The 25,599-nt window shown below is 38.9% G+C and overlaps 1 protein-coding gene across 2 annotated transcripts in view; it reads right to left on the bottom strand.

Moving 5' to 3' along the window:
* Window positions 1–25,599, bottom strand: part of SAP130 (Sin3A associated protein 130) — an 82,874-nt gene that overhangs the window by 40,633 nt on the left and 16,642 nt on the right. Inside the window, exons 8-14 of one of the 2 annotated variants that reach the window (XM_080799540.1) lie at window positions 15,419–15,566; window positions 15,161–15,251; window positions 14,856–14,960; window positions 10,588–10,729; window positions 7,101–7,222; window positions 1,740–2,042; window positions 883–1,060 (exon numbers count right to left, since the gene is read on the bottom strand). In XM_080799540.1, the coding sequence (XP_080655666.1) occupies window positions 883–1,060; window positions 1,740–2,042; window positions 7,101–7,222; window positions 10,588–10,729; window positions 14,856–14,960; window positions 15,161–15,251; window positions 15,419–15,566 (1,089 nt within the window). The remainder of the gene's footprint in view (window positions 1–882; window positions 1,061–1,739; window positions 2,043–7,100; window positions 7,223–10,587; window positions 10,730–14,855; window positions 14,961–15,160; window positions 15,252–15,418; window positions 15,567–25,599) is intronic. The other variant, XM_080799541.1, reaches the window with a different exon arrangement.

The following is a 25,599-nucleotide window of genomic DNA, read 5'->3' as shown; positions in this document are numbered from 1 at the left end:
ATATTTTTTTTAGAAAGCCTCTTTGCTAAAAGTTCTACAGGGCTTTGAGGGGACAAGAAATTTAGAAGTGTGTGCTCAACCTGCCATGTTAAGCAGGAGCTTTTGCCTTCCATTTTCATTGATAAGGTTCCTTTGCCACAGACTGACTTTATCTTTAGAAGAGGCTCTGGTCAAGGCAAAGTCCTGCACATCTGGAAACCTGAATGGACCCAGCAGCTTATGTTCTTGCTATGTTTTAAACTTTATAATCTTCTGCTATTGATGCACATGAGCTGGGTGGAGCCACAGAAATGCTGCTCTCTGAAGTGTGACTGCCCATCTTCCACCTCCCAAGTTTTCAACTTAAGTTTCAGAGCACAGCACATTCCCTCCTACCCATTACCCACACCAACTTAGAGGTCCTAAGGCAACACAGTATACTTCTGCTACTAAATATGACCCTTACTTAATACATCTAGGATATTATTTGCCCTGAGCAACAATTTATGCTGGCCAATAAGGAAGAAAATAAACAGTACACATTAACATGCCTACCTAGACATACCTGAAAGGTCAATTAGAACCTACTCAGAGCATCTAGAATTAAACTCCCAAAACTAGAGAGAACTCCTAAAATAGTATGCAAGAGCTGCTTATAAACTTGCCACCTCCTGCGCTCCCCACCCGCCCAGACTCATGGATTCTTACAGTCCTACAGTCTTTGCTTGGCAAGGCTCTACTGAATAAGCCTGTGGCCAAGTTATTTTCAAACAGATTAAAAAGTGCTACAGAAGATGAGAGCTTAGAGTCTGCTACTAACACTGGATGAGTGCCTACTGTTTCTGTTTCTATTAATTATATCCAGACCTAGAGGTGTAATGTGGCACTACTAGGTCTACCTACCCATCCGTGGCAGGTTTCTTCCGGAGGATACTTGGCCGGGGGGATGAGCCCTGGGCTGGAGCGTTGGTGCTACCACTCTGGCTGTGGGTCTGCACCACTGTTGTTGCTGCTGGAGCAGCACTGAATGGATTGCTAATAGGGTTGGCTACAATTGTGGCTCCATCTGCCAACACCACTGCTGGAGGACAGGGAAGGGACAGGAGAGAACAACGAAGAAGAGGAAACAAAAGAAACATTACTAAAATGTCACATAAGACAAAAACAATTAGACCACCAGAATTAGAGTACCCATGCTATGGCTGTCTAATTTCAAGAAAGTAAGGGATGAGCACAATGTTCATCTGTCTAAAAGCAGATGGCAAAGTGGGAGAGGTTACTAAATCTACTGATGCACATCTCTCTTTGCTGCATAATCGTAACTACTAATAAATCAGGTAACATACACAAAGTACATAGCATACTTCAAGAAGTAATCTCCTACAATTTTTGTGAAATACCATTGCTTCTCTAAAAATGATAATCCCTAAAAATGATTATTAATTTTACAGCTTTACATACAACTCTGAAGAAGATCTTAAAGAGAATAAGAATGCTATAATAAAGGTGAATTTGCTCTCTCAACTTTACAGAGTGCTTCTTACCACATGCAATCACATATTAGGCTGTTTATGTACAGAACTTTTAATGTTTACAATGACTCTGACAGATAAGTTCCATGCAACTCATGTTAAAAGAAGAAACTAAGGCACAGAGAAATTACTCAAGACCACCAAGCCAGTAAGTGACAGAACCAGGATTTAAACCTAGTATGTATCTCTTTCCTCTATACCAACTTCCATGAAAAAAACTCAAATTACCTGAAGTCTTTCCTTCAGGTTGAGGCTGCTGAGTACCCATTGGTGCAGGCTGAAGTCCCTGTGTGTTTATTGGGGTTGCTGAGTGAATTCCCTGTGTGCCCATTGGTGCTGGCTGTATTCCTGGAGTCCCGATGGGGGCTGGCTGGATCCCCTGTGTACTGATGGGTGCTGGCTGGATCCCTTGGATATGTCGAGCATGAGAAGCATCCACTGTCATCAACTGCATGGGATTTAGGTGGACGGTAGATGCCACCCCAACACCAGTTTGAGCTGTGATGGCAGAGTTTGGAGCCTGAGCGGAAACTGAAAATGATGCAGAAAGTGACAAGAATGTCAGCTCTGATTAGATATAGTCCACATAAAAAAATAAACACTAAAATGAAAAGACTTCCGCTGTAAAAGATCTAAACCCTCAGTTTTTAATGGCGCCTTTTTTTTTTTTTTTTTGAGAGGGAGAGAGAATCCCAAGCAGGCTCCACACCCAGCGAGGAGTCCCACATGGAGCCTGATCTCATGACCCTGAGATCATGACCTGAGCTGGAATCAAGAGTTGGATGTTCAGTCAACTGAGCCACCCAGGCACCCCAGTTTTTTTTTTTTTAAGGTTTTATTTATTTATTTGACAGAGAGAGAGAGAGATCACAAGTAGGCAGAGAGGCAGGCAGAGAAAGAGGGGGAAGCAGGCTCCCTGCTCTGCGGGGCTCATTTCCAGGACCCTGGGATCATAACCTGAACCGAAGGCAGAGGCTTAACCCACTGAGCCACCCAGGCACCACTTTTTTTTTTAAAATTTTTTAAGGATTTACTTATTTATCAGAGAGATAGTGAGAGCACGTGCGTGCACTAGCGGGAGGGACAGAGGGAGAGAGAATCTCAAGCAGACTCTGTGCAGAGCACGGATGCGGGGTTTGATTTCACAACCCCAAGCTCATGAACTAAGCAGAGCTGGATGCCCAACTGACTATGCCACCCAGGAGCCCCATAAAACCTCATTTTTTTTTTTTTAAACAAAGCACTACATAAAACTCTATATATTAGAGCTTTTCCCCTCACTTCCTATCAGCGTGATATGATCTTCCTGCAGACTACTAGAAAAGCATTAAAACAAGAAAAAGGAAATCATCTATTAAATTCTAAATGTGAGCCAGGCAACTGTCCTAAATAATTAAAATAAAACTTCTGAGACCTATCCATGGCTCCCAGGTCAAGAATACTTGCTCTAATTGATGGAACCAACATCATAGGCATTTTTGATATATGGTAGTTACGAATTTTAAATTCCATATATTCGCTGAAGATAGAGAACAAGCAAGTTTCCTTTTTCACTACTGTGTATATTAAAAACTCAAAAACAACAAAATTGAAAACAGCAGCATTCCCAGGAAGCAAAAGAGAAGGAATTTCTATTTGTGGAAAGAAAAATACAAATGATGTTTCTTCTCAAATAAATGAAATGTTATTTACAATAACAAACATACAGAAACAATCCTAAGGGTCTACTGATGGATAAATGGACAGAGAAAACGTGACATCTATCTCTATACACACACACATGCGCGCGCACACACACACACACACACACACACACGGGAGAGTATTCTTTAGCCTTAATAAAGAATTAAATCTTGCCACCTGTGACAACATGGATGGACCCTGAGGGTATCACACTAAGTGAAATAAGCCAGACAAGGACAGAAAAAAACCCATATGATCTCACTTATTTGTGGAATTTAAAAACAAATATAAACAAACCAAGTTCACAGATAAAAAGAACAGATTGGCAGTTGCCAGAGGCAGATAATGGGGGATGGGAGACATGGGTGAAGGGGGTCAAAGGTACAAACTGCCAGTTATAAAATAAATAAGACTTGGGGATGTAGTATACAGCATGGTGACTATGGTTAATAATACTATATTGGATATCTGAAAGTTGCTAAGAAGACAAATCTTTGTTTCCATCACAAGGAAAGACATTTTGTAACTATCTGTGGTGATGGATGTTAACTAGACTTATTGTGGTGATCATTTCATGATACACAAAAATACCGAATCATTACGTTGTACACCTGAAACTAGTATGTCATGTCAATGGTATCTCAGTTGAAAAAAGGGGAAACAGTGATGTAATTCAAGTTTTATATACCATATATTTGGTGGTTAAAAAAGGTAAATTGTTATTATCAATGAGAAAATTGCAGCAAAATGTTAGTACACGTAAATTCATAGTTACCGCTACACTGCAATTCTTCCCTTGATGTAAAAGAAAGAGAGAAAAAGAAAAAAAAAAAAAGAAGCAACCTGGCAAAGCTATTAGTTTCTTCCTCAGAAGTGAATGAACCTTTGTTTTTGTTCAGTAACAGTTGTGGGCACTTGCCTGAACATGCAGTACACTCCTGCCAAAACCAAACCACTCTGTTCTGAGCACATATTCTGTGCTAATACTTTATTCACACACAGAAAAGTGCTTTTCCCCAGTCCTACCCTGTGGTTCTGTCCTGTGCATTCTAAGAGGCTTTCCAAATGTCACTTCCTTTAGGAAATGACTCCTGACCTCTAACCCTTCCCTTTCAAGTAGAAATAACCTCTATTAGCTCAGAAGCAGGTTGGCTTTGTTCAAGTCTCTTTTATTGGAACTTGGCACTTTCTAGTAAAAGCTCTTCAAGTCTTATCTCCCTATTAGGGTCTAAGTTTGTTCAAAGTGAACTGTTTAAGAGTCACCTTTACAAACAGAGCCTAACATAGGACCTTACATACAATAACAGGCTTTCAATAAATATCTATGAAATTAATAAATGCATCAATGAGGATGCCTGGGTAGCTGAGTTGGTTAAGCATCTGCCTTGGGCTCAGGTCATGATCCCAGGGTTCTGGGATCGAGCCCCACATTGTGTGTCAGGCTCCCTCTCCCTCTGTCCTTCCCCCTCCTCGTGCATCCACTTTCTCTCCCTCTCTCAATAAATAAAATCTTAAAAAAAAATGCATGAATAAAATGGAAAACATCTCTGAAACAAGTGAAATTTCAGGAACAATCTGATAGGGATCAATTACTTGCAAACTTTATAGATTATACATACGTATTCATAATTTACATGTTTATATCTATATCCAGTGAACCAAAAAGATTCCATCTTTATAAGTAACCACAGCCCATGAACAATTGGTCTACTCTATCATAAACTATATATTACAGTAATCTCATATTTGGCCCATCATATATACATTTTCCTGTCCTCCTCCTTATTTGAAAAACATCTGCTTTAAAATCATTTAAAAGGAGCCACTTGAAAACAGGATATTATAAGCTGGCTAATCAATCATTCCTTCAGTTGTGTTCATCCATGCAAAGATCCACAAGTCTGAGAAATAAAACATTACCCATCATCTGCACCAACAATGACAGTATTGGTATTGGAAGAAATAAATTGCTGTTGATTGGACTACTAATTTTTCTGTGTTCCTATCCATCAGGACTACTGTAGTGGTAAAGAAGACAGCTGGAAGAGAAACAGATAGTTGGCCGGATCCCCAATTCTTCTGACAGTGCTCTTACAATGGATTTTTATAAATAAATGTTTATATAAAATGATAGTGTCTGCAGATTATTCTAGCTCAAGAGAGCCTATGCAGGTCCTTTTCAGTTGGATAGCACTGAGAGAAATACATATCGGTCAAGAATTTCCTACCCCAGAAAGGCAACATAACTGCACTGTTGTGGAAGTATCAACTGGGTAAGGGAGATGAAGGAACCTGAAGGAAGTGCTGTTACTGATAGACTTCAGAATTTTCAGCTATTAGTGTAACACACATACACACAGACACACACACACATGAAATTTACTTCTTAATTATCAACATGGTTCTACCATACTTACTGCATCCTAGTTTTGACCATAATCAATTAAACATGGTTTTATCTTTATAGGATTGTTAATAAAGAACAGTTTTAAGTTTCCTTTAAAAAGATGCTATTACTTTGATATATAGCAAAATATGACAGAAAACTCAGAACAATTCATCAGCTACTTCCCCACATTAAATAAACCTAGGGACGGGGTGCCCAGGTGGCAGAGTTGGTTAATCATCTGACTCTTCGTTTCTACTCGGGTCATGATCTCAGGGTTGTGAGATCAAACCCTGTGTCTGGCTCCGAGCTCAGCGCAGAGTCTGCTTCACATTCTCTCCCTCTCCCTCTGCCCCCACCCCTTTCGTGCTCTCTCTCAAATAAATATATAAATCTTTAAAAAAATTAATAAACAAATCTTGGGGAAAGTTTTGTGGAAAACAACAACAAAAAAAACCCCAAGGCAGAGATTGAGGAACCCGTTTCCAAAGCAATTTAAATACCTTAGAATTTTGAAGTTTTAAGCCAACACTGTCCAATGGAAATAAAAGTCATACATGCAATTGTAAATTTTCCAGTAGCCACATTAATAAAGTAAAAAGCATGCCAAATTAATTTTAATAATGTACTCTGTTTAACCCAATATATCCCAAATATTAAAATTTCAAAATATAATCATTACAAAAATAATTAGTAAGATACTTTACAGTCTCTTTTCCATACTGTGTTATTTTCAAAATTCAAGGTATGTTTTATAAAAAAACATATTTCAAATCAGATACTGAGTTCAGTTATCAGAAATATTTTATTTGTATTTTGATTCAATATAATCTACAATTTTGAAACAGTAGTTTCATATTACTAAGTTATTCCAAACATACTAAAAATTTCTCCAATTTTAATTAAGTAAAACAAAACAAAAAAATCAGTTTTTCTTTTGCGCCAGTTCCTCCTTCAAGTGCTCAATGGCTCCATGGAGCCTTGGCTGCAGTGCTGTTTCACATAGAAGAGCAACACCCACAATCTGGCTCTCTTACGCCTAAAGTGAGCTGAGGGTCTTATAGCAAAAGAAAACACAAACCCTGAGGATTAATTATTGTTGTGGTTTTTTTCTGGATCGGCAAAAAGAATGCTATTTACAAGTCAGGATGGTGAGTGCTGAGCATAACTGGACTAATACTAAAAAACACAAGGGAGATCCACAAAACAATAGAAGCCCGCCCCATAAAAGTATGGGTTTTACCATTTTAACTGTACTGCCATTTTAAGGCATAACAAATTGTTAACATAATCCTCAGGGTGGGATAAAAGCATACAAATACACTAGTAAGTAGCAATCTTCTTATAGATCACAGAGGTATGATCTAAAACCTTAAAGCTTCAGACTTTAGCCATATCTGAACTTGAAGATAGAAGGTGGAATAATTAAATCCATACTACAAATACTCATTGGTCAATTTTGACCTCACTGCTTCCAAAAACTGGTATGTTAAAAGTCCTCTTAATAACAGGGCTCATACCTGGATACTGTCGGATGGTGGACACGGAGCTGGTGATTGGGGTGTAAGTGTGCGCAGCCAGTGGGTATGCAGAAGGTGGGTATGTTGGCAAAAAGTACTGGAACTGAACAGGAACAGACGGTCTATTGACAGAAGACAGGTAATATAAACACAAATAGGTCTATTTTCTTTTTCAACTTCAAATGATCCTATCCCCTAGATCCTTTTCATATCCTTATATGCCATACCAACATTTCCCCAATTGTGTCCCAAATAAACTGTCAGATCAAAGGACACACACCCAGAAAGAGGAGTATTTGTAAAAATAAATGGGTGCTATAAATACATCAATAAACACGAAAATACACATGGTTAACAATCACCAAAACCAACACAAAAAAACCTCAGTAATCAAAGGTTTTCTCTGATCAATTCCACTTGAAAGACTCTAAAGTTTACACTGGCAAATCTCATCAAATACAAGTAAAACAGATAATCCCAAACTTAAACAAACTGATTCAGAAACCAGAAAAAGAAAAGAGCAAATTTTAACATAGCCCTGCCACCAAAACTAGATAGGGAGAACAGGAGAAAAGATTATAAACAAATCTCATTCTCTACATCAACACAAAAATTTCTAAAAAAAAATGGAACTAAGTACTGTATAAAACAAAATATATTATGATCAAATAAGGTTTATCCCAGGAAGATAAGAATGATTCAATATCAAAATTTCTATGAATCCTTTAGAGTCTTTAAAAAATTAAGAGATCATTTGAAGTATCACAAAAGATACACAAAAATATTTAATAGAAACATAATACTATATGTTAGCTATACTAGAATTAAAAAAAATTACATCCCCCTTCAAATTTGGATAGCATTCAATACTTACTCATGATATAAATATCTTGACAACAAGGAATGGAAAAAAACTTTTGTTCCTTAATCTGAAAATAGCATCTAACAAAGTCTATTCTGAAATTTCCCAAGAATTCCCATTCAGATCAGGAATAAGACTGCTCATTATCTCTATTCTATTCAACATCATATTGGAAGCTCCAGGTAACAATGAGAGACACACAGGTTTGAAAAATGTAAATGAAAAAAATCCCTCATCCTTCAAAAAACTGTCCCTTTTTGTAGACAAAATAAACACTTACATAGGAAATCCAAGAGAATCTATAAACTTTTAGGGCTAACAGGTGTGTTCAGCAAGGTTAATGGATACAAAGACCAATATATTAAAACGTATAAACATTCCTACATACCATAATATGCAAACAAGAACATTTAAAAATGATCCAATTCTGAAACTCCTTCATATGCACTGTACCGGGTTCTCACTGGGAGAGAAGATACAAATATGGAATGGGGGAGATAATGGGATTGAACTAGAAGGATCAACATGTACTAAAAAGTTTCTTTTTTAAAAAATATTTATTTATTTTACAAAAAGAGTGAGAGACCAAGGAGGGTAGGGGCAAAGGGAGAGGAAGAGAATCTCACCCAGGCTCCCCACTTGGCATGGAGTTTGATTGGCAGGGGCCTGATACCACAACCCTGAGATCATGACCTGAGCTGAAACCAAGAGTCAGACACTTAACCCACGGAGCCATCCAGGCACCCCTAATGAGTTTTTATGATGTCACATACTTCCTATTTTGTCAGCTAAAAGAGACTGGAAAAAATGACAATCAAGTAGAAATAAACAGAGCTAACGCCTAGATCCTGGTTTCTAAATGATGAAAAGGAATCCATGGTTAGAAATGGTGGATTCTAGGGCTCAGACAATATTCATGAGAAACTTGGAATATCTTGTTGTGATGGGAAGTAAGGAAGGGGTAGAATGTATGGGACATGGAAAACGCACAGGAACTGGTCTGAAGAAACTCCCAGAGATGATGTGAACATCAAAACAGATGACAACAATGAATTATAATAATAAATAAACTAAATCCACAAGCCCATGCTCATTTAAAAAAATTAAATACACAACAAAATAAATGGGGATGTATAAAATTTATTTACATAAACACGCCAACTCATAAATGTGGAAGAAATGATAGAAAATGTCACTATTTTGCAACGATCATACTGTAACCATCAACTGATTCAGCCAGGAATCCTCAACAGAGGGATGCCTGGATGGCTCAGTCCGTTAAGCATCTGCCTTCAGCTCAGGTCATCCCAGGACCCTGGGATGGAGTCCTGCATCAGGATCTCTGCTCAGTGGGGAGCCTGCTTCTCCCTCTGCCTGCCGCTCCTCCTGCTTGTGCTCTCTCTTGTGCTCACTCTTTGAGAAATAAATAAAATCTTTAAAAAAAAAAAAAAGGACTCCTTAAAAAAAAAAAAGAAATCCCCAACAGATGCTAATGCCACTGAATGAAAGTTTATTGAGGAACGGGGTATTTACAGGCTCCAAGTATTTTCACAAAGATTAGTGGTTTACAAAGGAGAAAAACAGGGGCACCTGGGTGGCTCAGTCAGTAAAGCATGGCTTGAGCATGATTCCAGAGTCCTGTGATTGAGCCCTACACTGGGCTCTCTGTTCAGTGGGAAGTCTGATTCTCCCTCTACCCCAGCCCCCCCGCTCATTTTCTCTCTCAAATAAATGAATAAAATCTTTGAAATTAGGAAAAAAGGAGAAAAATATATCTTTATAGAAAAATCCGGCAGGGATGCCTGGGTGGCTCAGTTGGTTAAGTGGCTGCCTTCAGCTCAGGTCATGATCCCAGCGTCCTGGGATCGAGTCCCACATCGGGCTCCTTGCTCGGCAGGGAGCCTGCTTCTCCCTCTGCCTCTGCCTGCCGCTCTGCCTGCGGCTCCGTCTGCCTGTGCTCTCTCTCTCTCTCTGACAAATAAATAAATAAAAAAAAAAAAAAAAAAGAAAAATCTGGCAAACATCACCTTCACTAGGTAATTAGTGCTGACATAGCTAACAATGAGACATAAGGGTGGCATGAGCTCTCAGTAACAGTGAGAAGAATGCATCACATAAGTGGTATTTGCTCCAAAAATGCATTACTTGAATCTAACTATGAGGAAACAATCCAACAACCCTAAACTGAAGAGCTTTCTACAAAAACAACTAGCTTACCTATACTCTTCAAAAATGTCACTGTATGAAAGAACCATTTTGGGTAACTGCACTATGGTAACGAGAAGGTCTTTATTCTTTAGGGATGAAAATGAAAGTACTTAGGGATAAAGGGTCATGCCACTGCAACCTATACTCTAAAATCAGCTCAAAATAAATCAAACACAGAAACACACCAAACGAAAAAGTAGATACCAGTAGAACATCCATCAAAAGAAGAACAACTAAATAAACACAGCACATTTTCGTAAGATGAAAAAAAATTATACACTATATTATTTTCAGGAGGAAATCTGAAAATAAGAATAAACATATATGTAACTATATTTCTCGGACATTTTGTGTTATTGAAAAATCAAAACAATTAATGACACAATGGGGTAGCGTAACTGGCACATTCCCTCCTACCTATTGTCACTTCGGGTTTCCATGGCCACAGGATTTGGAGAGGCCCGATGACCTGAAATGGGAATCAGGCTACTCCTCTCTGCAGGGTAATCAGGCTGGATCCGAGGAGAAGTGTGTGTGATCTGCTGAGGCACCACCTTAGCTACAAATGCAAAATCCAATCATATTACCTCTCATATGCTTTTATTGGCATGCCAAAACATTCTTGGCCAGCAACAATCTCAAGAATGCAAACAGTAATAAGAAGCCTGGATCTTAAGCCTTAATCAAAATAAAAAAAGAAAGATAAGCATATAAGATTCAACCGAATTATTTCAAGCCAGTATTCTACTGATACATTCATATATTCACACTATTATTTGCCAAAGCAGGGTTCAACATCAATACTTTAACAAAAATACCAGGACTTCCTGGAGACCTTTTTTAAAGGAGAAAAATTTTTAACAACAGCAGCAACAACAAAATTTTGAATACCAACACGGCAAAGACCTTAGCTTCTACTGAAGAATCCATAGCTAATTAGTAGTAAGTCAATCATTTTAATTTCCAAGTCTCAGTTTCCTCATCTATGAGAAGGCCTTCTTTAGATCATCACTTTATTTCTAAGATCCTTTGAACGTCCTGTGATTTAGCACAAAACTTTACAGCAAAATCAAAATGACTACAGAGTTTTCAAATCTAATCTAAGGCTCAAAATTTGCTCTCCTCTAGCATTTGCAATCAAATTTTGTTTAGAAGGTACAGCTGAACTGGGACATCCTTTAGTGTTCTTACAGACCTGTCTATTAACTCTATGTAGGAAAATTTAGGGAAAAAAAAGCTGCAGTCCAAATTAGATATATAGAAGGACAGCTACCATCTGTGCAAGACCCCCCAGTTACACCAGTGACAGGCACATAAAGGAGACTAGGATGATGTCACCACATTACCCAAAGTGCAGTGCACTGAACACCAAAGGTAAGCAACACAAGTCCACCATGATTCCCAGCTATTTCCCAAGGGAGGAAGCTGGACAAGTTTCTGCAGGATGACAGCCAGGATGTCCACTTCGACCACTGATGATGACTTGTACTGGCTAAGGCAGATGCCATGCCTTAAGGGTAATGCCATGAAATATTTTCCATCAGTAGTAAATAGAGGGGGAGCAACTAAGTGGAAAGCAACTGAGTGGAAAGCAACTAAGCCTTGTTTTTCCACCGTGCCCATAAAAGGTAGGAGAAAAGAATGCTCCCAACAGGAATGCAGCTGTCATTTGGCAAAGTGGCTAACTACTGGTTGGTAAACCATACACATGCCCATGAATTTATATCTGTTCCTTTTTTCTAATTAAAAAAGCCATACATTGTCAATTATTAAAAAAAAAAAAAAAAGACTTGGGACGCCTGGGTGGCTCAGTTGGTTAAGCGGCTGCCTTCGGCTCAGGTCATGATCCCAGCGTCCTGGGATCGAGTCCCGCATTGGGCTCCTTGCTCAGCAGGGAGCCTGCTTCTCCCTCTGCCTCTGCCTGCCACTCTACCTGTGCTCACTCTCTCTGACAAATAAATAAATAAAATCTTTAAAAAAAAAAAAAAAAGACTTAAGGAAAAACAATGCAAAAATCCTAAGCTGAACATAATGCCACCTCCAAAGATGATCCCTGTTTACTGAATGCTGTGATCATCTGATTCTGCTTTTTTAGAATTCTGATACCACCATCATATGTGGGCGAGAGCATCGAGAAAATAAAGAAGGAATTCTATTAGAAATGAGCATTCATTAAAGGCAAAAACTCTATGCTTATGGTTAATCAGGCTTCCCCCCCAACTCAACACATTCCTACTAGTAAAAATAGTTGAATTTAATATTTAACCTCACCTGGAAAAAGCAAGTGTCACCTGGAAAAAGCTGCTTAAGTGATTTTAATATATCCATTAAAATCCCACTTGAAAATCAATGCTCTAGGGTTAGTATCAGGTTTCCTTTCTCAACTGAGGTACCCCTATACAGGGATCCTATACTGATGTAACAAAGAAATATTTGGCTTACTATAAAAGAAGAGAAAGCCAGAGCTTAAGCCTGATGGAACTTCGACAAAACCTATCACATTAAGGGACATCTGGGTGGCTCAGTCGTTGAGTGTCTGCCTTTGGCTCAGGTCATGATCCCAGAGTCCTGGGATTGAGCCCCACATCGGGCTCTCTGCTTGGCAGGAAGCCCTTTCCCACTCCCCCTGCTTGTGTTCCCTCTCTCGCTGTCTCTCTCTGTCAAATGAGTAAATAAAATCTTAAAAAAAAAATCACATTAAGTGGCGGATGTTAAATCTGTTTGGACACTTCTGTCAAATGATTTTCACAGAATTTAGCAAATAGTGAAAAATCAAAGATAAAACAGCTGGGAGATATGAAGTATAATACTGTAACTTAAGATGGGTAAAAAGTTGATAGTTTCAGCCAAATGAATGCACATACTTCTGTTACTTCTGTCTCCTGGTACTCTGAGTTTATTTCCACAGTGTCATCTCTCAGCAAGATACAGAGACATAAATAAGAATGAATCTCTAAATAATTCTTTACAGTGATGATTCAAGATGAAACCAGAGAGCCCCTATAGGGTACACTGCTCTCCTATACTGGTCTAATTTGCTTTATAGCTATAGATATGCTAGTGAGACTCTTGACTATAAAAATGGCAAGAACAAGCCGGTTCTGTTGTTACAGTGCTCAGGATAACTGATGACACTGTTAGATACAGTCAGAAAATGGTGTGAAGTGACAGTTATGGAAAAAGCAACAATCTTTTTCAACAATAGTACATCAATGCTAAAATCACACACACACTCCCACCCTCCAACCCTCTCTTCTTTTCACAGGAGGGAATTAACTACCTGCACCACAGAACGGTAAGAAAGAAGTATGCTCTCTCTGATGCCAAGAAGCTGTGAGTGGTAACGTGAGAAAGAGCCAGCAGCAGTGTTTTCACTGCTAAAAGCCTACCATGGGGCTCAATACCAATTTAAGGGCAGGAATGGCTGAGTTATCCAAGGGAGGAGGAAGGGCTTCCTGGGTTCCACCATCATTCTGGAAAAGTGTCCTCCAAGTCTGTGCAGAGGGATGGGAAGCTGTCTTATATGGGAAGGAAGGAACTACCGCAGTGCTGGGATGTAGCAGGTGGGGAAGCTATACTTCTATGGTCACCAGATTTCTGACAGTTAAGTATGCCAGTGTGTCATCTTACAAAAAGCATTCTAAAATTTATGAAAAATATGGCAGCTGTCCCATGTCTCTGGGACTAAAACAGTATGATGGCATGCTTACTGTCATACAACCAAGGCAAAGCTAACACTAGAAACTAAACCCGGAGCTTGTGAATTAAAAAGAGCAGTGCTCTGCCTCAGAAGCCAGTCTCTGCTTTGGAAACTGTGACAGCAGACATCAACCCCTAGGACAGGTGTGGGCAAGCCTGATGTCTGGGTTGATACTTTGGAATGGCTGGGGGAAAAAAATCAGAAGAACGTTTCATGACAGATGAAAATTATATGAAATCCAAATTTCTGTGTCCATAAAAAGTTCTACTGAAATGTACCTACACTCAATTGTTTACATCTTATCCACAGTTTAGCAGTTGTGACACAGACCTGTGAGGACTGCAAAGCTTAAAATATTTATTATCTAGCCCTACAGAGAAAGGTTGTCAATCCCTGCTCTTAATGACTGGCTGCCAGTAACTTTTCAAAGATTTTTTAAATATTGAAAGCATATTTAAAAGGGGAATAAACAAAGCCTAGAAGAAACTTTAGGATATTTGTGAAGTATCCTGGGGTAGCAGTCAGATGAGAACTGAGGGTAATCAACCCGAGGGTTATCACCCTTCCCACTGTGCATCGCCTAGAGTTTTCCTGAACACTCCATCAGCGCACAAGTTCTCTTCATTCCAGATCCTTGCTTCTTTTTTGCTTTTTCTGTGGATCTCATTTAACTATGTCAGTGAAGTTAACTTTTTATCACTAAAAGACACACAAAGGAGAGGTAAAATCTGATGAATGAGGAGTCAAAGTTGTGTGAAAATAATGTTTACTTTCAGATCTCAAAGATTATTACCCTCTTTCCCTCCTATGGTCAACACCAAATCTATATGACAAATATACTAAAAACTGAATTCAGTGTTGATTTGAAAATCAATAATAATTTAAAAAACCCCAAACAACCCAATACTAGCACTCTATATGAAGACCTGGTCAGAAGGGCTGAAAAATCCCTTTAAGCTCTGTGTGAAGGCTGCAGGACACTTACCAACTGGGATGTTTGAGGTGGTCACAGCGGTAGCATGGGATGAATGTGAGGGCATTGTCATGGTAACAATTGTACTCGTGGGAGCTTGTGTGTGTGACACAGATCCTGAAATTGGAGGAAAAAAAGTCTTCAATAATGGCCTCTCTACGCACACTAACGATTCTCAAATACCCGAGAAAAGCTCTTGGGAAAAGAGAATTCTTCTAGCCTATTCTTTTTCTCTGACTGAAGCTGAGAAATGGAAAATTAACTTACCACTCATGCCTCACACTTCCTTAGGAGGAAGAGCAGGGCTGCCAACTTACCGGCCGTGGTTGCTGAAGGAATGGTGTTGGTTGCCAAGATAGGTGCTACTGTTGCTGCAGCCACTGGTGTGCCGGTACTGAAGATAGTTTTCTGGGGGCAGGGGAGGATATCCCACAATACAGTTATAAACAAGAACATTTCCCCCTCAATCCAGTTTAAAAGCAATCATTGCCTTCAATACTGCTAGGTTCTCAGGAAATTTGGCAGAAGTTTGGTTTTAACCCACAGCCTCCAGACAGGTTCACCTTTGGTTTTACCTGTGCCATGGTATGAAGCTGTTGTTTTGGCGTCCCTAATGCAGGATGAGACGGCAGTGTGATTCTTGTTGTTACATCCCGTGACTGGGCAGGACGCTGAATACTAATTGCTGCAGATGGTGGATGCTGGATAGACAAAGTTGGCCGACTGAAAGAGATAGGAAAGACATGATTTCTCACTTATCTCTAGACATGATGTAGGCAGTCAAGGCCATTTGCTCTCTTGTACTAGGCCATCACACAGTTTATTTTTTAGGTCTGTGATACCCGCAGGTGATCCAATGAAGTAAATGGCCTGTTGAGTTTCTCTCCTATAAGTTCCATAAACCTCATTTCCAAAGGTATCAATATGCACCATGAACTGAATCAATTAATTTGTAGTCATTTTCAGCACTCTCAGTGTAGTTAACTGAGAGTTAACTCTCAGGACAACCCTGAGTAAGCATTATTATATCAATACACTTCACTGTGTGGACAAAACTGAAGATACACGTTAAGGTTTTCACATTATGAGGGAGAATTACATACGCCCTGATTAACAGCAGCCCACCCTATTGCCCCCAAAGCACTAACCTGCTCTCAATTTCCTATCATTCCTAACTGTATTGTTTCTTCAAAAGTTAGTTATAACTTTTACAGATTATAACTTCTATAACTTTTATAACCTTTATAGTTATAGATTAGTTATAATCTAATTAGTGAAAGAGATATCAACATAGAACCCACCTCAAATTAACTGGCAGCAAGTTACAGAAACTGCAACAGTGGCAAGATAACTTGACATTATAACAAAGTTGGCATTTCAAGTCAGAGGGGGAAGAATGGACTATTTAATAAGTGACGTTGGGAAGACTATGTAGCCCTTTGAAAAAAATAAAATGGGATCCCTGTTTCATGCATTACTACAGCAGGATAAATAAAAAGAGGATCAAAGATTTTATAGCAAATTAAAAAGTACATGAAGAAAAGACAGAATTCTTTTATAACCTCAGAGTGGAAGAGAGCTTTTTAACTATTAAAAGCTTTCAAAATCTAAAAGTTATAAAAGATCAAAAAATTTGACTCTGTGAACGAACAAGCAAACCTACATAGCAAAACACACTATAAGCATGGTCAAAAGACTCATAAATCAAAGTGCAATCTTAATATACTAGGAATTCCTTGCAATGAGAAAAATAACAGCCCAATAAAAACAAGCAAGGGATATGCGCAGCCAGTTCACTAAAACGAAAATGCAAGTGGCTCCTTAACAAAGAAAAGATGCTCACTCCCACTCATAGGAAGAGAAATACAATTTAAAATACACTAGATAACACTGTTCACCTATCAGATTGGCAAAAATCCCAAAAATGAACAGCATCATGTTGTTCAAGCTGCAAGGAAACAGGCACTTCCAAACATTCTGGAGGGAGTGCAAACAGGTACAGACCTTAAGGAAGGCAATTAGTAGGTATCAAAATTATAACTGCATATATCTTCTAAATAACAGCCCAATGTCATTGGGCTTTTGGGAATTTATCCTACAGGCATTCTTGCAACACATGCATAATGACTGAAGTATAAGTTTATTCACTGCAGTATTACGTATGATAGTCAAGTACTAGAAACAATCTCAAACCCATTCACACATACAATGGATCACTGTGCTGGTACTAAGAGAACAATGAGGCTATCTAAGAAATGAAATAGGAAACTTTCAATACATGTTGTTATATTTAAAGAAAGTAGAGAATATATGATAAGGATAAAAGGATAAAAGAACTGCACTCAAATCTGACTATACTTAACTAATACTGGAAGCACATCCAGTTAGTTACTACCAGAGAACTCAGAAAACATAAAAGGAACACAGGAACCTGGTAGATAGGGGACAGAGGAGAGTATGATATCCTTCCTACACATCTTTTCATGCTTTTATATTTTGAAACCACGTGAATACAAATTAAAAAGAAGTGAATAAGCTGAGCTGTAAGAGTAAAAACTTGACTGAGACTGCATGTGTCCAAACTAAGCAATGGTTTCATCTCAAGCATCCTCTCTCAAAATGCTTTAAAAACAGACATGGTGGGATATCAGTGAATAAAGTGTTCAAACTGAATAAAGGATGGTTTTCTTTCTGAAGAACGAGAGCAAAGGAAAGCTGAAAAACCGGCCACAGATATAACTGTGAACTTGGTGGAACTCACTGAGGAGAAAGTGTACTATAGGGAGACTGGATCTTTATGTTTTCCAGGATGAGCCATTTCCCCAGGCCCATTCCTTATGTTCACCCAAAATTTAAAGGACCCCTAGAGAGTTCCCTTACCTGACTCTCACGTTCTCAAGCCAGAAAAAAAACCGCAGAAACATAAAAACCTGGATAATCCTAAAAAGTCCTTGGGTCATTCATTTTAAGCCTATTACACCTCTTCCACTAGTCATTTAAAAATGTCTGGGAATGAGGAATGGATGTTCTCTGGTAATTTAAATGACCACTTTGAGATTTTCTTTAGGTTTCATTTTCTTTCTCCCCATTATCGTAGAACCCAATTTTTATTATGAATAACACAGTCCAAAATTATATCCAGAAATACAAAGAAGAAAAATACAAGCTCTATGTTTATTCCACAGTTAGCCTAATAAATTTCCCCCCAGAGCCGCAGCACACTGATAAGATTATTGGACTAGATTAGTCAGTACATGGTAGGCCAATTCTGACCAGGATCTCCACTATCACATTGAGAGTTCAAGTACTTTTTTGGCTCCTAGAACTACTGCAGATGACCATTACACCAGTTGTTGTGGGAGCGCAAATGCATGCTGCAGCATCAGGTGTTGGGTACAATCCCTATGGAATTAGCCTGAGGATATTATTCCTAATGTGGCAAGTGGAGACTCAGACCTTGCACAAAGTAACAGGATTCTGAATGTCACTGGTCTAGTCAACGAACAATAGTTAGGACTTTGTTTTGCAGCCTGGCTTCTTCCCTGTATGGCTTTCATACCCTCTTGAAAGGTGACTTTAGGATAACATGAGAATAATATTTGCCGACATAGACCACCTGCATAAACTTGTCACTCCAACTACCTAGGATGTTTCTGCAGCTTTACCAGATAAAAATCCATTTTGGAGACTGGAGTTTTAATAGTTGACAACATACTACACTAAGTACAGTACCATGTAAGACATCTGCTCCCAGCATTTATGATGAAAACCAGAGAGATACATATATGTATGTGTATATATATATATATGTATATACAATTATATATATATAAAGTCAGGACAAAATTTAGGACACATGAACTTAATTATAAAAATAATTTTTGAAGAGCTTCATAACAAAGAATAATGTCAACATTCCAATCACTAGGGAAGGGTCTCCACAATTCACCTTAAATATATTCATATTTAAAAGGTCTGGTTCATTTAAAAAAAAAAACAGAAAAGAGTATTTATATTAAATATTTAAATGTTTTTAAGTGCTTTTGAAAGCACAGACTATATTACATGGTAGTCTTTGACTTTCAATTACTCCTAATGAAAAAAACCATGAACATTTCTATAATGTACATTACATGCTAGGCATATTTTAATTCCTTTACATACATTAATATAAGTACTCCTTATAATAATCTGTGAGGTAGGTAATAATATTGCCATTTTCTTTCTTCCCCCATAGATTTATTTATTTGAGAGAGAGAGGGAGAACACGTGCATGAGCGTGGGAGGACCAGAGGGAGAGGGAGTATCCTCAAGCAGACTCCCTGCTGAGTGTAGAGCCCAACAAAGGGCTTGATGCCAGGACTGTGAGATCATGACCTGAGCCAAAATGAAGAGCTGGACACTCAACTGACTGGGTCACCCAGGCACCCCTATTATTGCCATTTTCCATGTAAGGAAATTGAAGCATTCACTCTTTGGTCTAGCACTTCCACAGATCTTGAAAGTATACCATCAAAATAGGCAACAGCACATGCTGAAATGTCCATCATGACATCCATAAGCTAGGATACAAAGCAGCCAGATATAAAGGGAATAAATATCTCTATTTACTGATTTGGAATCATCTCCAGAATATATTAAGAGAAAAATGCAAGGCACAAAATAGTATATATAAATACAATATGCTGTATTTTCTTTTTCCTTTGAAAGTTACGTCTTTTTTTTTTTTAAGATTTTTATTTATTTGAGAAAGAGACAGAGCCAGAGAGAGAGCACAAGCAGAGGGAGAAGCAGAGGGTGAGGAAGGGAGAGGGGCTTGATCCCAGGATCCTGGGATAAAGCCTGAGCTGAAGGCAGACACAACCTACTGAACCAGCCAGGTGTGCTCCAACATTTGAGGGATAGAGAGGACAGTGAAACTCCTCACTGTATACCTTTTTATATATTTATATTTTGGAAATATGTGAATCTAAATTAAACAGAAAATGTTACTACATATCCCACAGAGAAATCGATCACTTCAAGTGACCTCTGAATAAATTTCTGCTCCATTTAGTGGTATCTAGTCTGAAGACAAAAGAACTGGGAAGAAGTCTTAAACTTCACTCAGTCTCTCTCTCTCTCTCTTTTTTAAAGATTCTTTCTTTGAGAGAGAGAGACACAGTGAGAGGGGGAACACAAACAGGGGCAGTGGGAGAGGGCAATGCAGACTTCCTGCTAAGCAGGGAGACTGATGTGGCACTTGATCCCAGGACTCTGGGATCATGACCTGGGCCGAAGGCAGACAATCATCTACTGAGCCACCCAGGTGCCCCAAACGTCATTTGGTCTTATTATTAGTTTAATCTACAGAAAATAAGGGGTTGATTTAAGACCCATGAACTTGGGACTCTGAATTGTTACTTTGAAACTATTTTTTTTTACATTATGGACCAAAGAACCAAGTAGTTGTATTAATGTCTTGACAAAGGTTTGCAGTGTAAGAGAAAAGATGTACAAATATAAAACTGAAGAAAGAAAAAACTTGTAATGTTAAATTTCATTCGGAAATATCAGTATGAAGACATGACTGTGTTTACTATATTGATTACCTTTGTTCACAGAAAGAGCCTAAAAGCAACGATACCCCAGGAGCAATGTGTATCCTTAGCACCCAGATCTTGGGTTCTCATTACCATTCTCCACTAAAGAGAACCAAGAATCATTAGAGAAATGGCTGATTTCAAGACTAGGGAGGCAGAAAAATAAAGGGCCTCATTTATCATGTACCAAAAAGATGAAAGTACTCAAAGCCTAAAAGGAATTATCAAAATGAGACTGAAGCCAGTTTGAAGGGGTTCTCACTAGTCAAATTTGGGGCAACTGGGAAAAAAAAATTTTTATTAAAATACACCGAGTAAATAAAACACCCCTAAGTCCATAGTGGCAACTCCCCCATACACAAAAAAGATCAGAGATTAAGTAGGGTCAGTCAGCTGGAAAGTGCTCCCACATCTGTTGTCTTAATCAATATATTCTTTCTCCTAGTGATGAGATGTTCTTTAATGGCCTCAAAGGCAGCTCTAGGGACAGAGACCCAAATTAGAAACTTGAAAAACACAGAAAATTTGGGGTTAATTTACAACAAGTGAACCTGTGACCATCTTCCAGTGTTGAGATGGATCTTTGTTTGACTTCTTCAGAGTGAGGACAAGAAGTACTGCAGGCAGAGACCATAGGTTTGGGATTTTCTCCTCCTCTCAGAAAATAGTAACAAAACAAAAAGCAAAGCAGTCTCCATCTCTGGCAACACTAAGAGACACCTGACACCTCAAACCACAGAAGAGGTAGCAGAACTGCCAAGGGCAGGGATACCCAAACAGGGACACAGGAGCCAATGCAGACAGGATCTCTGTACCTACAAGTTAAGGGGCAAAACCCAGTCACGTATAATTCTCCAAAGTGAGGAGCGCACTCTGACAGAGGAAACCAAAAGCTTTTGTTTGTAACAGCAGGAGCTGTCAGTGAAGCAGGACCTGGACACGGACTGGTTCCCATATCCAATAATCAACGACAAAGGGTTAAACTAGTAATCACACATACAGATAAGCGCCATGTGATAAACAGCATGTGGTGAGGGGTGTCTGGCTGGCTCATCAGGTAAAGCAGGTAATTCTCAATCTCAGGGTCATGAGTTAAAGCCCTATGTTGGGCACAGGGCTTACTTTAAAAAAACAAACAAACAAAAAAAAACAGCATGTGGTAGACCCAGGGAAAAGAGAAATCGCCATCTGGGGTAGTCTATCTTCACTGGCAGGAGAGAAGTACAACCAAGAAAACATCAACAGAGTATTCTGAGTCATTAAGAAAATTTCCCCTAGCCAGTATACAGCCCAGCCCACAAGAACCAATTACAAATAGCTGATGCAGAATAAGTTCAACCCCATTCAGAGGTGAGTACTCAGAAAGCAACAAGCACAAAACTTATTTCATGATGCTCTAAGAAAAATGGTGGACAGAAAAGGAAGTTTACTAGAAATGCTGTCACTAAGCAGATGAAAACTGTACCATGAATGAAGAAATGTAATAACTCCTTCCACAAAATAAAAACACAAAGCAAAGATATAAGAGCTCACTGGACATAATAATAAGACAACAGAAGGGAGACAAAATAAATAGGCATAGTTCAGGAGAGAAACAGAAGAAAATAACCACCTGTGTCAGGAATATAGGCAAAATTAAAAGTCGAGCATGACAGACAATGCTGGAAACTCCGTAAGAAACAGAAAAGACTGAGAATATTAAGCAGAATCAAAAGGGAAGAAGTTAATAAAGTTTAGATAAGGAAGTCATACAAAAAAAGATCTAACAAATACATAACTGGGTGCCCCTTCACTAAAATGGAATAAAATGTATAAAGATACAATTCAAGAAAACTGTCCATAAATATCTTTCATGCTGCAGATTAAAACGGTACACTATGTTTCACAACAAAACGATACATAATGGTCACTATAAAACACATCCCAGGGAAGTCACTGAAATTCAAAAATAAAAAAGCTTAGGCAATCAGGCAAAAAGATCAAGATCCTTTTCAAGAGTTAAAAAAAACAAAACAAAACCAGGCTGGCCTTAGACTTATGTACCTTATCCAGTTCTAGAAGGCAGAGGAAAAATAGTGATAAAAAATTCACAGAAAGAATATAGAAACCAAAACAATTATCATCTAAACTACTGCCTAAGTATAATGGTATCTGCTAAACTATTTTGATTACACAAAAATGCAAAATACTGGTCCTGTAAGTCCTCCTTGAAGAAAGTAACAGAATAAACTTCATTCAACCAAGCAATGAACAAGAAAGGATAAAGAAACTGGCAGACGAGCATTACTCTATTTAACACAAAGAGTAAGACAACTTCACTTTTTTTTTGGAAATTTCCTTCATTTCTATGCCTTGAACCAATTTAATTATCATTGGTTTATCTAGTCTTTGAGAGTTTGGTAAAATTCAATGAAACTGTCTGGGCCTGGTGCTTTTCAGAAGATACTACTTTGAAATTTTTTTCTATTTCTCCAATGGAAAATGGTCTGTTTAAACTTTTTGGCCCCAGAATTCAAAGGGAGCTAGATAATAGATATTCATCACCGTTATATATTTACATAGAAAAATCATCTGGTCATTAGGGTTTCTGTCTGTTTAATTCACTAGTGTATTTCTAGTGCCCAGAACAGTGACTGCCACAATGCTGAAAATCATCTTGACAAAATTCAACATCTCTTTTTATTAAAAACTCAATGTACTACGGGGCACCTGGGTGGCTCAGTGGGTTAAAGCCTCTGCCTTCGGCTCAGGTCATGGTCTCAGGGTCCTGGGATCGAGCCCCACGTTGGGCTCTCTGCTCAGCAGGGAGCCTGCTTCCTCTCTCTCTCTCTGCCTATGTCTCTGCCTACTTGTGATCTCTGTCAAATAAATAAATAAAATCTTAAAAAATAAAAAAATAAAAAATAAAAACTCAATGCACTAGAAAAGAGATACTTTGATAACATGGTTTAAAAAAAAACTCTTCACTGTATACACATTCATAACTTTTTAATTTCTTTGTATCACCTAAATATATACAGGTAATATAAAATTAAAATGAACAACACATAGTCTGTTTTATGTTGGGCAGTTGTGTCTCTTTGTACCTCAGGCAATATTTTCAATTACCAGGAAGTGTCCTCATTTTACTGAAGAGGAGACTAAGGATCAGGGAAGTTGAGAAACTTGCCTAATGTCACACAGCTAGTGAATGATAGAGCTAATGGTTAAATATAAGTCCTAGGTACACTTCTGCATTTAAAAGTTACTTTTTTCAGAGTTCTGTTCTAGGCCCTCTTAACTATTCATTCCCCTTGGAGAGCCTCAAATACTTCAAAGGTTTAACTGCAGCCCACAGGCTGATGACTTCCAAACTCATTATCTCTGGTACCAACATCTCTTCAATCACCTGCTGACAACTGCCACTTGATTGTTCCACAGATAAACTCAGTATCCCAAAAGGCAACATTCTTTCTGAAACTCACTTTCTTTCTCGTTTCCTTTTTATTTACTTGGTCAAACAACGAAGAAACCAGGGAGGCGTCTAGACTCTCTCTTCCTCACCACTCTGCCCTGCCTCCAGCTGGCAACTGACAGTTATGGATGGTCTCCATATGTATGACAGCTTTAGTCTCCATGCCTACTACCCTCCTTCTTCTGTTCAGTGAATCACTTGTTTATATTGCCCAAGGCATAACATAACCAAACAAATCGATCAAGAAAGACCTGCTGGCAAGACTCACATCCCACTGCCTTCCCCCAACTTTCACAGCCTTACCACAATATGGCTTGGGACAGAAGGACAAACACCATCATATCTTCACCCAACTGTGTCATTTCTAGGAAGCATCACAGATCATTCCTTCATCGACGAGACCTTATTCCTGTATGGCTCTACAGATCTCTCCCTTTTCAGATACCCAACCCTTCCAGTGCAGCCTCTGAACAGTCCATTTAGCAAAATTCCCTATATCCTCAATCTCTTCTCTGAATAGATCCTTTACCTCTCTGCCGTAACGAATCTGGGTTCTACCCTGAGAACACTGCTTCCCCCTCCAGCCCTCTCATCTGGGAGACATTTTTTGTCTCACAAACCTCTTCGCCATCTATACAGTTTTCCTAAATAATCTCCTTCACAACTCTTCCCTGGACTCCAAACGCATCTATTAACCAATCTCAACATCTCCACTTGGGTGCTCACAAGTCAGCACAACCTTCCAATGTCCAAAAATAGTCTGGAATTCCTCCCCCAAACGTACTCTTCCCATTGCTCCTCATCTCAAGTTATAGCAACTCCACCTTTCTAGCTTCACAGGCCAACTAGCAGGGCCAGAATCCTGACTCTTTTATTCTCTTAATGCCCCTATGTAATTCCTCTGAAATCCTCAACCAACTTCAAAACTCTGTTCTGAATCTAACCATGTCTTTCCACCTCCAGCAATGACCTCTTCTCAATTTCTGCATGCCTTTCTAAAACATATCTCCATTTCCAACTTTGCCTCTCCATAGTAGCCAGGCGTAATATCATGACACTGGTCTGCTCAAAACTCTGCTAAGGCTTCCCACTGTACCCCAGCGAAGTCTAAATCTGTAGAGGGCTTCCTAAGGCCCTCATGTGGAGACCCTGTTACTTCCTAAAATAATCTCTTGCCGCTCTCCTACCATAGCTTCTTGCTTCTCCTTATCTATGGCAAACACACTCCTGTCTCAGGGCCTTTACACTTATTGTTCCCACTGTGGAGAATGTTCTTATCCCACACAGCCACATGACTCACTTCATTAGATCTTTCAATTTTCTCCTCTAATCCATTCTTTTTTTTTTTTTTTTTTAGACTTTATTTATTTGACAGAGTAGGCAGAGAGGGAAGAGAGAAAGGGGGAAGCAGGCTCCCTGCTGAGCAGAGAGCCAGATGTGGGGCTCAATCCCAGGACGCTGAGATCATGACCTGAGCCGAAGGCAGAGACTTAACCCACTGAGCCACCCAGGCACCCCTGCTCTGAACAATAGTCTTCCCAGAGCACCTTACAGGAAATAGCCTGTACTGCTTACCTTGTCACTCCAAATCTTACCTTATCTAATTTTTCCTCAAAGCACTTTTGACTATTTAAAAAAAACTTTTTTATTTGTATGCCTCTAGCCCCTAAAAACAGAAACTCTATGAGGACAGGAATTTCTGGTTGTCCACTGCTTTATC

This window comes from Martes martes (genome assembly GCF_963455335.1).
Source record: "Martes martes genome assembly, chromosome: 3".
Lineage (NCBI taxonomy): Eukaryota > Metazoa > Chordata > Mammalia > Carnivora > Mustelidae > Martes > Martes martes.
Note: the sequence above shows the minus strand (reverse complement) of the source record. Positions and strands in the feature narration are given on the sequence as shown.